The sequence below is a fragment of the Gossypium arboreum genome, chromosome 3, assembly GCF_025698485.1.
Source record: "Gossypium arboreum isolate Shixiya-1 chromosome 3, ASM2569848v2, whole genome shotgun sequence".
Taxonomy (NCBI): Eukaryota; Viridiplantae; Streptophyta; class Magnoliopsida; order Malvales; family Malvaceae; genus Gossypium; species Gossypium arboreum.
In genome coordinates this window covers 10,730,009-10,745,953 of record NC_069072.1, presented here as the reverse complement: position 1 = coordinate 10,745,953, position 15,945 = coordinate 10,730,009, and the positions used below count along the sequence as shown (strand labels likewise).

The window sequence follows — 15,945 nt, the reverse complement described above, 5'->3', positions numbered from 1 at the left end:
TACAAATAATGAGATCAAAAAAAGGCTTTTTGATATGGCCCCTTTAAAGGCCCCCCGATAGCGATGGCTTCCATGCCCTTTTTCTTTCAGAACAAATGGAATATGGTGGGAAATGACGTGTGCAATTGGGTTAAATTTTTTTTTTTCAGAAATTTTATTAATCTCGATTTGAACAACACACTCATAACTCTTATTCCTAAAATCACCAATCCCGAAAGCTTTCAACATTTTCACCCCATCAGTTTATGTACGGTGCTGTATAAGTTGGTGATAAAAATTATAGCAAATCGGTTTAATTTGTTTTTTCTCAAATTTATCGCAAAAGAACAGGTAGGCTTCATAGGCGGGAGGAACGTCACTGACGACATTTTTATTACACAATAAATCATTCACTCTATGAAAAGAAGGAAAAATAAATAGATGATGATTAAGATCAATCTTGAGAAAGTCTATGATAGGGTGAGATGGGAGCTTATTGAAGCTTCCTTAAAGGCGGTTGGCAGTCCATATTTTTTGGGAAAAGTCATCATGTCTGCCATCTTTAGATCCACCATGCAGTTACTTTGGAACGATGTCCTAACTCAAAAGTTTAAACTCATAACAAGGATTCGTCAGGGATGCCCTTTGTCTCTTTACTTATTCGTGTTGTGCATGGAATGGCTCGAGCATGACACCAAGACTGCAATTTCAAATAGGCAATGGAATCTGATCAGATTATCCAGGTTAGGTCCGAATTTGTCTCATTTATTTTTTGCTGATGATTTAGTTATTTTCAATAAAGCAGATTTGGGCCACACCACCCTTATTAAGAAAGTTATGGAGCAATTCTGTTCCTATTATGGCCACAAGATTAATTCTCAAAAGACTAATGTCTATTTTTCATATTGCATTGGTGAAGGACTCGAACATCAAGTCAGTAACGTACTAGTTTTCCTAAAGGTTCATGACCTTGGCCGTCATTTGGGAGTTTCTTTATCCCATGAAAGAGTCACTAAAAGTACCCTTCGATTTGTGGTGGACAAGGAACGTAGTAAACTTTCTAGTTGGGATGCAAGACAATTATCTCTTGCAGTGAGAGCTACTTTAGCTTAGTTTGTGCTTCTGTTTATTCCTAATTATTTTATGTAGTCAATGATGATTCCAAAAGGAATCTGTGAGGAGATTGAATGCTTGGTTAGACAATTTTTTTAGGTTCTTCAAATGGAAAGAGGAAAATGGCTCTAGTTAGTTGGGATTCGATCCGACAGCCTCGTTCTTGCGGAGGCCTTGGGTTGCAAAGATTGGAGGACCAAAATACCACTTTTTTTTATGAAATTGGGTTTTAATATTGTTTCTAATGTTAATGATTTGTGGGTGAGAGTGCTCAGATCTACGTATAGAGTAAAAGACCTACTGGCTAAAAGTATTCTGAAAAATAACAGTTCTTTTTTTTTTTGGAGAAAATTGTTGAAGATTTGACCCTTATTTAAGGATAACCTTGCCTGGTCAGTAGGGGATGAGAAGACTATCCAGTTTTGGTATAACCCTTGGGTTCCACACTTGGGCCCTCTCATTAATTATATTCCTTTGTGCGGGATTGTGGATGCGGATTGTTTTCTCAAAGACATGATAACTAATGAAAGAAATTGGAAATTGGATTTCTTTTGTATCTAGGTCTCGAAAAATATCATCAGGTGTATTGTGAGTATTCCTCCTCCTCCACATCCCGATAGAGGCCTTGACAAGATTTCTTGGCTATTGAGTTTGACAAGGGCCTTCTTGGTTAGGAATGTTTATTGGTCGATCAGGGAGAATTCTTGGAATTCTAAGGAAGTGACTTCTTGGAAGTTTAAGGGTCCTCATAGAGTCTTTTTTTTTTTCTTTGGCTCGTTTTCAGACAACGCTTGTTCACCAACTTGGAACGTGTAAGGTGAGGTATTGGACAGGAAGCGTCTTGCCCTTTTTGCAGAGATTCCATAGAGAACATCATTCATTGAAGCGGTCGTTGAGAGCGCTAAAAATATCCTATCCCTATAAAATATTGAAAATAATAAAAATAATAGTATAAGGGAAGTAGACAGGGGCTAATTGTGGTCTCTGCTGATGAGGTGAGAGTTAATGTATTGACAACAGCCCCTGTAGATTTATTAGATCTCATTGATAGAGACAAAATAAATGGTGCTTTTGATAATGTAGGACCAATTGAGTCCTTTTTGTTTTTGTTTTACCAAAATAAATTGAACTCTTTGCTTCAAAATTAAATGGTAAGGAAACTCACTTTTACAATAAATGGATTAATTTACTCCGGTCTTTAATTCAAGGACGCATCCATTAGTTTAATCTAATAATAATTGTATTAAAACCTAGCACCGAGCATCCAGCCATGATATAATGTCATTAAGGACAGTTAAAATTTTGTCATCCGGTTCCCCTTCCAGAATGCAGTGATAGCCTTCTTCATATAGCTTCAAAGTCTTGTCCTTGCTTGAGGCGTTTTCATAAAGAAACTGGCTCACCACTGGATCTGTAACCTTATCTGCAGCTCCATGAAGTATCAGCAGTGGGGATGAAACCTGCAAAATACTCTTGCCAATTGCCTCAACTTTTCTTTGTTATAAGTTTTGAATTTAGATTGTAGCACTGTGAGCATCCCCCATGCTGTAGACAATGAGAAATGAAACTACATAATCCAGAAACTAACCTTATCCACTTGCTCCTCAATTTCCTTGGTGGCATTTAAGAGTTCAACAGCTGTTCTCAATCGCACTCGGTCATCATAACAAATCACATTGTACACAGCCTGCAGGAGAAGCAAGGGTACATGATTATTGAACCATTTGTACTAGGCTATATCATTAATGAAGACACACATCTGGTGAAAACTCGTTAAGTGTTTTCATTTTATATAAGAAGAAAGACCTCTTAATATCTCATAAGCTGCATCAATATATCAAATTATAGCGCCAGATTGGTATTTGATCATCAAAACTATATAAGCTAATCCATTATAGGGTGACTGAAGGAAACATACCATCTTCTTTTTCCTTAGGTCTCTGAACATCAGTTCAGCTAGATCTTTTTGTGGAACAAGCTTTGCTGTTGGCATAACTTTTGACAGAAAGGTCAAAAAGTTCAAAACTGGTTTTGAAGGCGTCACATCATCTGCAATCTTATCGGCAACAAAGTATCAACTGAATGTCAAAAGAGAGTCCATAATACAGAATGTGAAAAATAATTCAGATATAGCACAGGATTTTAACATCATATTATCTCAGTTTAAACACAAATCTGACTATTACCATTATACATCTTTGAAGATGATGTAATGGTAATGCAATGCAGGCAAGCAATGATGCCCAGTGACAAGCAAAAGCAAGAAAACAAATGATTTGCACAATGTGTCTACTTTCGATGACAAGTCATGTTGAATTTAAAGGAATTTTCAAAAGATATGATGTGTTTGCTCCGATAATTTTGAACATCAGAGCATTTCTCAGGCTATTCAGTTTTCATGCAAGGAGCAGCATACTTCAGACAAGAGGTAGACAAAATAACTTTTGATAGTAAAACTATCTCAACTTTCCGGGAGCTTTGACCAGCAAGTCATAAATGCTATCAAATCCCCAGAAAATGGGGCCTAAAGAATGCTATGCCCCAATATGATAGATGTAACTTATTTCCATAGCCAAAGCAGAATAGACTGCCCTTCATATCCATAAACATTGGAACTAGGAAAGCAGAGACTGAAGAGCTATAATCTCCAATTCACCATTCTTTCACTGCATTGAGTCTTTTGTTTACTGTAGATGGATTGAGGACTAAATGCTCCTCAAAATGTTTTTCTGGCCACAAGTAGCCATATAGTTCCCCCTCAAATCATTTTAAGGTTTCACTTTTTACTTGGAGCTTCCGGATGCCATTATAGTATATATAGACCAATTTATATGCTATAAATAACTTGAAGATAATGTACTCTAGACCATATAAGAGGTAACTTCTTGCTGCTACAGCTGTTGTTATTTTTATTCTTCTCTCCCTTTTTGCAAGTTATAAAGTATGATTCATTAGGTATTGAAGTTGGCCTATAATCAAGGTTTTCATTCATCTATATTTATCTAGTGTTTAGGGAAGCAAACATGTAAACCAATCAAATAATGCATGATTATTGATAATCTTTAAATCGGCCAACTCATGATCTTGTGGATACAAACAACGAACTTACTTTACACATAGGTGCTACAAGGATGATTCCATCCCATCCATGTGGATCCTTGAAGTGAACTTTGAGAGTAACAGCTCCACCCATGGACTGTCCCAATATGAAGCAGGGCAATCCTCTCACTTCAGGTCTTTCTGAAGATCAATAATATTAAGCAAAATGAGAACAGATTCTGGAACTAACTATTCCAATGTAAAAGTGCAAAAAATGTACAACAACTTATTAAGAAACAAGGCAATACCAACACTACAAATTCCATACCTTTAATTTTTGCATATTGTTCAATGACATTGTCAGCCAATTCATCAAAGCTATAGATGTAACCATGCAATCCTTCAGAAAGACCGAATCCTGGATGATCAATAGCATAAACACCATATCCAGATGCTGCAATGAACCTAGCAATGCCTGTAATCCCAAATTCTCCATGAATCAAATAAAGTCCTTGGACATGGTTCAACTACAGAAATAAAGTACAATATGAAACCATGAAACATGGAGCAACTCAAATTACTGTAAGATACGATTAGCTGACCTTCAAAGAAGAAAGTGCAAGTATCACCATATCCATGGGAAAAGCATACGACACCCTTAATTTTAACCCCGGGTTCAGGCATCCATCGTCTAAAGAAAATCTCCAATCCCTTTGAGTTTCTTTCGATCCACTACAAAAACGTCAAAACAATGTTGTTAAGTTCAAATGATTGAAATTTACACTTCTGTTTGGAAAATTTGTGATTAATTTACTCGCTTACCACTCCCTAAACATATATATAATCGGCAAAACAGGTTTTTTTTTTCTAATTTGTCCAGAAGTTAAAGTTTGTAAACTTTATACCTTCGTTTCAGTTACAAAGTAACTTATTCTAGTACGTTGAGCTACTTTTCTTTTCTTCAGTTTCAGAGCAATCAAAAGACAAAAATCAAATAAACGCTTACCTCCTCTGTTCTTACACCAGTAGGAGCCATCTACAAGCAAAATCCCATAATTTTCCGCAAGAAAAAGATAAGAAAACAAACATTAGACAGTATATGAAAAGCTAAAATTAAAATATTTAAAAGATGAAAGTGCTAAATTAGCCGCAATCAGTGGGCAAGTGAAACAAACCTTGAACAATAAATGATCAAGCTGCTGGTGGACAGGGATGAAAGCAGATCGAACTCTTCTACGAGCAGCAGCGTAGTCAAGATTCTGTGAAGCAATGGAGTTCAATTCATCACTGACTCCCTCAATCATCTTCATCTTCCCTGCAGCCGCTGCCACCGTGAGGCGATGAGGCGATGGTTTGAGAGAAATGAGGGGAATGGAGAGGGTTGATGGTTTGGAATTGGGTAGAAGAAAAGGTGATGGAGATCTGAAAGTTAAAGAGAGATCCATGGGTTGTGGCTTCGTGGAACAGGCAACTCTAAATGCCGCCAAATGGTCAACTAGAAACTGGAACTACCCTACTATTATATGGTAGTAATTTGGACGGAAAAGCAGGGCAAAGCCAAGCCAATTGCATGTTACATTTGCTGCCCACTATAAACTATTGCTCGTGGTCCACGTGCTCCATTTCTTTTGTACATATATACTCAAAAGTCCCTTTGAAAAGTACTGATTTAAATCTCACCAAAAGAGTGACTTCAATCCACTGAACCATAGTGGCCGGTACCGCAATGAGTTATACGAATCAATATCAAAACTATACTTTAATTTTTAATTAAGGTATAATTTGATTTGTAAGTTTTTATGTTGTTTAACTATGGAGTTAGATGAAATAGTAACGGTTTTTTTTTATTTTAATCAATGGATGAGGGTTTGATCTTCGTCTTAGATATAGAGTAGCTTTAAAATTTGTGTTGAGCGTCTATCCTCTTGATGGGCCTACTAAACGCGAAGAGTTAGTCATTAGGCTCTCTTAAGTGATGCCTTGGGCAACCAAAAAAATTTATGTTGTGTAGTTATATACATAAAATTTTTATTATAGTTTAAATGTATACATAAAACTTTGATTTTGATCCAATTACTTGCATTTTAAAAATAAACACATTAAAATTATTTTTATTTAATAAGTATACTTATTTGCATGGGCGAAGCTAGAAAATTTTTTGGGTGGCCAAAATTAAATTCTATTTTTTACTATAGTAAAAATACAATTTCATCGTTTTAATAGTCTATATCTTTATAATTTTTAAAAGACTAAATCAAAATTTTATCATTTTTGGAGGGCCTAAATGTAATTTTACAAATACTAATTTAAAATTTTATAAATTATAAAGGGGCCTAAAAGAAAAAAATTTCATTTTAGGGGGGCCGAGGCCCCTGCCAGCTCCCTAGCTTCGCCACCGCCAATTGATGCAGTATGTAAATGTAAAATCATGTTATATCGATAATGATGTTAGTAATTCGTGAAAATTAAATCAAATCAAAATATCATATATAAAATAACATAAAATTAAAGTTCATGTATATCACTATGTTATGGGCCGCAGTTCAAAACCCGTGCCATCACACAATATGCATCCCATGGAGGTCTATTGATTAGATGGGGGATTATTTGACCCAAGAGAGTTGGCCCGATTCAAAAAAACTATTGAAGAAGCCTGTTCATTTAAAGCCTAGGTGGCCCAATGATGCAAATATAGAAAGTTTACCTTGGTAAATAGGGAAACTAATCTTGGAAGATTGAGGGAAATCATATCTGATAACATTTGATTAGATTTGATTATGTAAATCTTGTAAATCCCTTAATTGTAGAGATATGCTTAATCTCGTTCGTCGATATAACTTGATCTAGACCGTCGGTTTTGAGGAGATCAACTATAAATAGAGAGTCTCCCATTCACTTGTAATTCATCCATTTGGATCCATTCATCCATTGTATCTTGAATTCTCAAGAGTAATAGAATTCTTTGGGAGCGTTTACTCAAACACCTCTCGTGCATTATTTTTTATGGATATTCTGTTCATAAGCCTTCTTTTGATTTGTGTTTCTTTAGCTATATAAATTGGTGCTTTGGAAGAATTCTTTGTGAATCCCTAGTTGTTGGGTGATTAGGCTGACTTAGGCATGTTTGAAATGAAAGGATCGCCTAAGGCCATATGGATTGCGAGATTAAAGTTCTATCCCCGTGACAATTGGTATCTAAGCTTGAGTTGTGAAGGCACCGTCGAAATGTCGAAAGAAGTTTTCGATCAAAATGAGTCAAAGGAAACCTATTGGTAGGCTAGAAAACCAATCCTATTGAAGGACAAGTTGTCGACTGTAAAGGAACGAGTAACCAATCTCGAGGAGTTCATGGGGGATGTAAAGGAATCACTTGAGGATTGACGGGAACAATCTAGAGAATTTGTGATAATGTCTCTCAATTCCAATGTGGAAACGGTACAAGAGTTGTTAAAATCCACTAGGAATAAGCTGAGGAAATGAATGATGCTCTTGAGGCCATGGTGATGGCTTTGAAGGAGGAAACAATGGCCACTATGAAGGTTTTGAACACAAGAATAGAGGAGCTCGAAGGAGAGCTTGCCTTGTGTCGAGAAGTCGTGGGAATGAAGTATCAAGTGTAGCACTCAATTGCAAGGTAAATGTCCCAACATAAGTTGAAAGGGCAATTTTATCCAAAATTTGTCGAGGAGGAAGCTCAGGCAAAATTGTGATGGCTTACGCAACGAGGCACAGTGGGGGAGTATGTTCGAGTGTTCAAAGAACTCATGCTCCAAATTTCATATGTGACCGAGATTGAGGCATTTCTTGCTTTTAAGAATAGGTTAAAGTCGTGGATCAAACAAAAATTGGAACGATGAGGTGTCCAAGAGCTGTTGAAAGCCATGTTAGTAGTGGAGTAGGTCTAGGGAAAAACAAGCTTGAGCCTTCCAAGTTTGAGGAAAGTGGCGTATGTGAGGGGAATTTCAAGAAAGATAATGGCAATGGCAACGACAATAATGGTAATGGGAAACCACGAGTTGGAAGAAGAAAGTAAACAAAAAGAGGGGCAAGATCAAATGCTTTCTTTACGACGGTTCATATATGTTGAAGAAATGTCCTAAGGAATTTTTGTTTTCTGAGAAAGACAAGCCAGAAGGTAAGGCTGTAAGACTTGGGTCGAGCGCAAGGGGTACTGAAGCCAAGGAGTCCGAAAGCGAGAATAAGTCAGCAGAATGCTTCTTGTGTCATTGCCCACATAGATTGCGAAAATGTTTAAAAAAGTCTACTGTTGAAGAGAACAATAGGTCAAACAAAGTACCTAAGAAACTTTGTTCGAGCGAGGGAAAAGTCAAAGCCAATAGGGCAAAGAGGAGGAAGAAGAAGCGAGTGAAATGCTTCTTATGTTGTGTTCCGCATAAGTTGTGAAACTGTCCAAAGCAATCCAAGTTAGTTGTGGTCAAGGAAAAGGAAACATCAGAGCTTGTTGAGTCATCGGAGGGGCTTTCACCCAAGAAAGATGTGAGTTTGTCATCAGACTAAGAGGAAGAAGTAGTGATCTAAACATTGAAGCTAAGACCAATGAGGCCCAATTCAAGGAAAGCGACGGAGTTTGTTAAACCATCGGATAGGCTTCCACTTTAGGAAGAGGTGAGCTGTGCATCGAACTTAGAGGAAAAAGTAGCGATACAAACTTTGAAGCTGGGATTGATGAGGTTCATTTATGTTGATTCACCAGAGAAGCTACTACTTAAGGGAAAAGTGGATGGTGCATCAGACTTTGTGAAAGTGGTGATACAAACTGGACAGTTGACCAGAGTAAATGTTGCAAGTAAGGTACATTCCAAACACTTTGGTAGTGTTTTGTATTCTAACTTGTTGACTTGATAAGAACGTAGAGGCCCTTCCAAATTTCTTAAGCAATTAGGCTGAAGGACTGTGGGCATGTTGAATCCTAATTACGAGAATGAAAAGGATTCTGATTGAAGTGAGTCAAAATGTGGGCAGGTGAGAGTCGTGGCTTTTTGCTAACGAGATGTAGCAACAAATGGGATGATTTGAGTTAAGAGGAGACAAAATCCAAGGCAAAAGTTTTGAAAGAAAGGACAACCTGATAGTGGGACTAGAAGGGAAGGAGCCAAGATGATGAGAGGGTTTCGAGGCAAATCAATTTAGTGTCATTCCAAAAGACCAAAGAGGGCGTTGAAAGAATAGGTGGGGAGAATGTCATGGGTCGTAGTTCAAATCTCGTGACCATTGCACAAAATGCATCACATGGAGGTCTATCATTTAGATGGGGATCATTTGACCCACGAGAGCTGGCCGAAGTCAAAAAACTATTAAAAAAGCCTATCCATTTAAAGCCTAGGTGGCCCAATGATGCAGATATGAAAAGTTAAACTACCTTGGTAAATAAGGAAACTAATCTTAGAAGATCGAGGAGAATCATATCTGATAAGATTTTATTTTATTTTATTTTGTAAATATTGTAAATCCCTTAATTGTAGGGATAGGTTTAATCTTGTCCGTCAATGTAACTTGATCTAAACAGTCGATTTTGGGGGAGTTCAACTATAAATAGAGAACCTCCCCCTCACTTGTAATTTTTCCATTTGGATCCATTCATCCATTGTATCTTGAATTCTCAAGAGTAATAAAATTCTTTGGGAGCATTTACTCAAACACCTCTCGTGCATTGTTTTCTGTGGTTATTCTGTTCAATAAGTCTTATTTTGATTTGTGTTGCTTCCGCTATATAAATTGGTGCATTAGAGGAATTCTTGGACACCTTCCTAAGGGTGGTAAGCATGGCATGGGGACCAAAAACAAGAGATTAGATCCCTCTCTCCTTGATACAAGAACACACAGAAAAGTCCAGATACCGTCTCCGGAGGGGGGTAGGAATGACACACCTTTTTTATGGCGTACTCTACCATGCCCTTTTTCCCGGGGTTTGATAAAAATTTCACTTAGATCGGAGTGCAATAATTACTGTGGGTGATTAGGCTGCATTAGGCGTGTTTGAAATGAGAGGACCGCATGAGGCCGCACGAATTACGAGATTAAAGTTCTAGCCCCGTGGCAACTACACATTGAACAAAAGTTCATATATAATTTTGAGATTTATCCTTTCAAATTTAAATTAATATAAATTAATTTAAATTTTGTCCTAATAAAAATTTAATATGTTTTTATCATTTTGGTGTATTTAAATATATTTCAATCAATATTGGATTACATTGTTATTTATTATTTAATATAAGATTTTGATATTTTAAATCAAAACTTATTATTATTTTTTCTATAAATTGTTTTATTTTTTACTCTTGCATTAAAAATTATATAATCATTAAATTAAATTATTTAACTTAATTAATAATTTTATATTTTATATTTATATATAAACATTTTCTACTTATATAATCATATATATTATATAAGATATAAAACTAAAAACTAAAGTGAACAGTTTAATTTATTGACGCATGTACAACTAATATAATCTTTGAATTATCATGACTAGTTATTTAAAAAATAAAAAAATATTGGGAGTTTCCATAATTAATATTCCAACTTGTCACTATTAACCTTAATATACACCAACATGGTGAATTGGTGTTTTAAAATTTTAAAGCAAATATGGCAATTAATGAGAATTTACATTGGTTCAGCCTTAAGTCTACATCCATTACCTTAACTTACCATAATTAAGGATTTCTAAAATTCACTAATTTGAACCTTTTAAGGACAAGGTTTATCCTTTACAATCACTATCTTTTAAGTAAGCAAGATAGAGTCATTCCACTTAAGTTTTTCTACTCAAAACTTTAAGTAAATCGCCACAAAAATGAGAAATAAAATTAAGAGCGAATTATCACTTCTAAAAGGTAGATATACAACAAGTAAGTTTTCTCACATTCCAAGACAGCACTTGGAAAAAATCATTACAGCTTAACCCAAAAGTGTGTACGAGTGGAAATAAGAATGACAAAGAGAAATGATTAGATTTTTGCTCTTGATCTTTGTAAGCTTGTTTATTATTTTCATATGGGTTTCTTTGAACCATATTTATACCTTCTTATTGATTTATGGATGTTTAGAGTCATTTAAGAGAATGTTTAGCCATCGAGAGCATTTATTTCATGTAACACTCCATACCCAACCCGATTGTTGGATTTGAGCTATAGGATGCTATATTCGTTATCGGAGCAACTATGATAAATTATATTCAATTTCTACAAGTAAACATTTAAATATGAGTAATACATGTGTATGATATGGTATATAATCATTTTCAGGTCTTATACAAGTTAACAAAAACTCATTTGTTAACAAAGGTTGTATTAGGACCAAATTGTAAAAATTGTAAAATATCGGGTTGACATCGCAACTTCGGGGGTTCCTCGTCGCGACACAACTCACTGGCTAGGTCTTGTTGTAACGTTAAGGGGTTGGCATCACAGCATGATCGTCTATTTGCAAATGGTCTAAAATAGTACCAACTACCAATTACCTAAACACACCAAAACCCATTTTCATTCATATTTTCAACCAAATACACACCTCTAATAAGTTCAAAACTAAACAATAATACCTTATATATAATGCATTACATTCATTTCATCATTTTCATCCAAACGCACAATCAACTCTATATAGCCATTTAAACTACTTAGCAAATAGATATATATACATTTCCAAATAAACTATAAACATATCAACAATTCATGCATTACCACTTATGTGACAAACTCATTTATACCATCCAACCATTTGACTATTTCTAATTCATCAAATCTAGCTTCGATATGAACTTGATTACATATTATGCAAAAATGGAATCAACCTAGGCAAATGTCATATATTTAACTAAAACAAGATTATACATACATTATTGAGTCGAGGGTCTCTTGCTAGATGCTGGAATCACTTTTCGTAACCTCGAGATTCATCTAAACTTGCGCACGGAATAAACAAACAGTACACTTAGCAATAAAGCTCAGTGGTACTTCCATGATTCAAGTTAATATTGTAACACCCTGATAATTTATTTCTGTCTATGTAAAATCTGACACAAATGTGTATCTGCTTCAGTAGTTAAGTGTTCTAGTTAGGTGTGAGAGGTCTTGGGTTCAAACCTCACTTCTGTTAAATTTTGTTATTTTTGGAATTAAGCCTTATCCTTATTCAGTGGGTTTATATTAAATTGCCTATAAATTCATTTCAGAATGAGTTTGCTGGTTGAATCAATCAGGGAGTTAACGTGTTGGAGGTCTTGTGTTTGAATCTCTACGCGAGCATGAATGTTACTCTTTTTGCTCGGCCTCTTGATAGAGTCTTAATTGAGTTGGATTCTGAGAAGTTGGATGTTAGTGGATTAGTGGGGAGTAAAATAGAGGATTTGGAGAGATTTTTTTGGGATTTTTCCTTTTGTTCAAATTTTTTCTCTCCTCCAAGGGAAAATTTGACGTCAATTTCTTTTGTTCTCCCCATATCTGACAGTTTTCTTTTCTCCTTCTCTGCAAAATCTCTGCTCGATTTCTTCTTTGATTCGATTCATAAATTCATTGTTCGATCGTGCTGCTGTTATTGGCGAGTTTTTCTTTTTGATTCGGTAAGTAGAATTTTGTTGTCACTTTCAATTGGTGTTGGAATATTAGTGGTGTGTTAGGCAACTGTTAAATGGTGATTTATCGTCGTAATTTGGTTTAGGTGAAGGTTGTGAAGCTGGAAGTTTCAAGGCTACAGATTGATTTGAGGTTGTTGTTGTATTGCTAGCGGTAAATCAGCTTTTGCGCTTTTGGTTAAACTATATTAGACTCGTAATTTGGTTACTAAAGGTATTTGATACTCTGTTTTTAGGTTTCAAAAGGCTTGGGAGTGGGTTCACATCCAATCGTTACCAAGTGTGTACTCGAAATATAAAAAATGAGACTTCGGTAAAAGCCAAAAAACGATTCTGTTGATGTCACATGGGCGTGTGGTCATCTGTGTGGATGGTCGTGTGTGAGACACGGTCGTGTGGTCGATAAAAGTATGGCCGTGCGCAGCACACGGCTGTATAGTGGCTTGAGTGTGGCTGCATGGGCCACAGGAGCTAGGCCAAGTTGGGCGTGTGGATTTTGGTCCAAGCTATGTAGGCCACATGGGCATATGGGCCCATTTTTCTGAAATTTTCCCTAGGGTTGCACTGATCATACCAATCGACTGTGGGCCTACCGTAGGGTTAGTAAGGGCTAATCAAACCTCAAAATTGTAGCTCTGATAGTCTGATATTCTATATTGGGTATGATAATGTTATGCATGTTGGATTATTCTAATATCTGTACGTAAGCATGTTGAGCACGTCTAGTATGTTATTCTGTATCTATTTTTGTATATGATTGTAGGGTGGGATTTGTATATGAGAAGAAAGTATTTTGTTTGATGTTACACACTTATATTCTAGCACATATTATCTGATATGTGTCTTAATGGCACGACATGGTGTGTAGGGATGGGTGGGTGTTTTTAATCCCACATGGTGTGATGGGATGGACGGAGTTGGTGTGTAGAGGATGGGGGTAGGATTTCTGCATATCTATTTTTGTAATCTGAATCTGGATTTGAATCTGAACCTGAATCTGTAGCTGCTTCTGACTGTCTCTATGATTCTGTATGTTTGCATACTTAATTCTGTTGGGTTACTCACTGATTTTACGTAAACTCACATATGTCTGTCTGTTCTGTCAGGTAATCCATAGATTTAGGCAGATCGGTGCGATAAAGACTCAGCGGTAACCAGTTAATCGTAAACTATTTTAAGTTATTAAATTATGGTTTATTTACGATTTTGGTTTTATTCTAAGAGTTGTAATTTCTGGGACTCTCTGGACTTTATAATTTTTAACTATTGATTTTTTATTTGATAATAATTTGCATGCCTTGATAAATAATTTTATGGAATCAACGATTTTTACGTAAAAGAGATTTTTCTAAAATACGAATCAGATTTCTAAAATGTATCGATTTGTTTGGCTTCCGCTGTAAAATAAGTTTGGCAAATGAACTAATTAATTAACACTTTCAGAAATGGACATAAAGGATGAGTTAAATGGCTGAAATGATTTTATGTAACTAAACTCATTCTCTGTGGCACCTCTAGATTCAGCCATAACGTCTAGGCTGGGTTTGAGGTGTTTTATTTAGTGGTGTCAGAGCCAGGTTACAAAACTCGGCTGTGGATTTTGGGTTCCAAAATTGTGTTTCAAAAAGAATTGGTTTTTAAATAATTTGAATAATTTGAGAAGGTATGTGGTACACCGAGTCTTAGGCGCTGATCCTGTAAGTATTTATGAAACTTAGTTAGAACTGCTTTGAAACATTGTAGGTAGTACCTTCTAAAACTGTACTAAGGTAGTTAGAGACTGGAACCTCTGAAAACAATTTTAAACTTCTGATAATTTATGATAAAACATCTACTAATAAATACTAGAACTGATGCATAAAATTTTTAATGTTGATAAAACTCGAAATATACAAGGAGCGCTCGTGGAACTCGCAGACGCAGTATTCAAGGCTGTGGTAGAAGTCGTAGGGGGGTTCGAGCTGAGTTTTCCTCTTTGGGTGGTATCCAGTTTCACCTGCTACTGACACTGGGTCTCAAAGTCACTTGGTTGGGGACGACGCACTATTCTAAGCCATACTGAGGATCTTGGAGAGGGTTGTTGGACCCCATTCTAAAGTTGGAGGCCAAGGGTCGGTAACTGAACGACTCCGGTCCAATGGTGCTGAGTTGTTTAGGGGTGTCACTAGAGTCAACCCTAATGTGGCTGAGTATTGGTTGGAGGCCATCGAGAGGATCATGAATGATCTAGACTATACTCTTGAGCAGAAACTGAATGGTGCAGTCTCTTTGCTTCGTGATAAGCTTATCAATAGTGGTTGGCAGTTGAGGAGGGTACTCAGCTTGATCGTCTGAATTGAGATTTCTTTAAAACCACCTTTCAGAGTAAGTACGTGGGGGCGAGCTATGTAGATGCTCACAGACATGAGTTCATGAATCTCACATAGGGAGATAGATCTGTGGCTGAGTTTTTGAGGTTAAGCCGCTACACTCGAGGCATGGTAGCATCTGAGTATGAGAGATGCGTCCGGTTTGCGGATGGCTTGAGGGATTACTTGAGGATTTTGATTGATCCACAGAGGGAGTGGGAGTTCACGGTTCTAATTGAGAAGGCGAAGATCGCTGAGGATGTTAAGCACGTGGAGCGCCAGAATAGGGATCGTAAGAGGGGTAAGAACAAGAGGGATTCAGTGGCCTCTAGTTCTGTTCAGAGGCATAAGAAAAAGGTCAGGTCTGATGGGCTAGTTAGAGTAGGGGCTCATGTTGCTCCTACTGGGATTCAGCTGTGCGGTGATTGTGGTAGGCGCCATCCAGGTGAGTGTTGGAGGAGGATAGAAGCTTGTCTGAGGTGTGGGTCATTAGAGCACCGTATTCAAGAGTGTCTACAGAGGGCTGATCAGATGCAAGCTTCGGGACCAGGTTCTGTACAGCCTCAGAGGGCAATTCAGCAGCCACCTAAGGGCCATGGACAGGCTAGGGGTGGTAATGGTATGGGTCATGGGCGGAAAGCATCGGGCAGAGGTGCTGGTTAGACTGAGGCGAGGCAGCCTGGACTAGTTTATACTGCACGACACTGAGAAGATAGAGATGCTCCTGATGTCATCATATGTACGTTCCTTATATTTGATGTGCCCTATACTGCTTTGATAGACATAAGTTCTACTCACTCCTATATAGTTAGCACTGTATCGGAAAACTTAGGGATTCCTGTTGAGAGTACTTCTAGTGTGATT

At 36.9% G+C, this 15,945-nt stretch overlaps 1 protein-coding gene across 1 annotated transcript; it reads right to left on the bottom strand.

Moving 5' to 3' along the window:
- Window positions 1-2,189: 2,189 nt before the first annotated feature.
- On the bottom strand, window positions 2,190-5,738 carry LOC108474733 (caffeoylshikimate esterase). Its single transcript, XM_017776743.2, has 8 exons — window positions 5,307-5,738; window positions 5,138-5,167; window positions 4,734-4,863; window positions 4,460-4,606; window positions 4,202-4,332; window positions 3,011-3,148; window positions 2,681-2,779; window positions 2,190-2,552 (listed from the first exon to the last, which is right to left on the bottom strand). Exons 1-8 carry the CDS (start codon window positions 5,574-5,576, stop codon window positions 2,343-2,345), a joined length of 1,155 nt encoding a protein of 384 aa, XP_017632232.1. The 5' UTR covers window positions 5,577-5,738; the 3' UTR covers window positions 2,190-2,342.
- Between the last annotated feature and the right edge of the window lie 10,207 nt (window positions 5,739-15,945).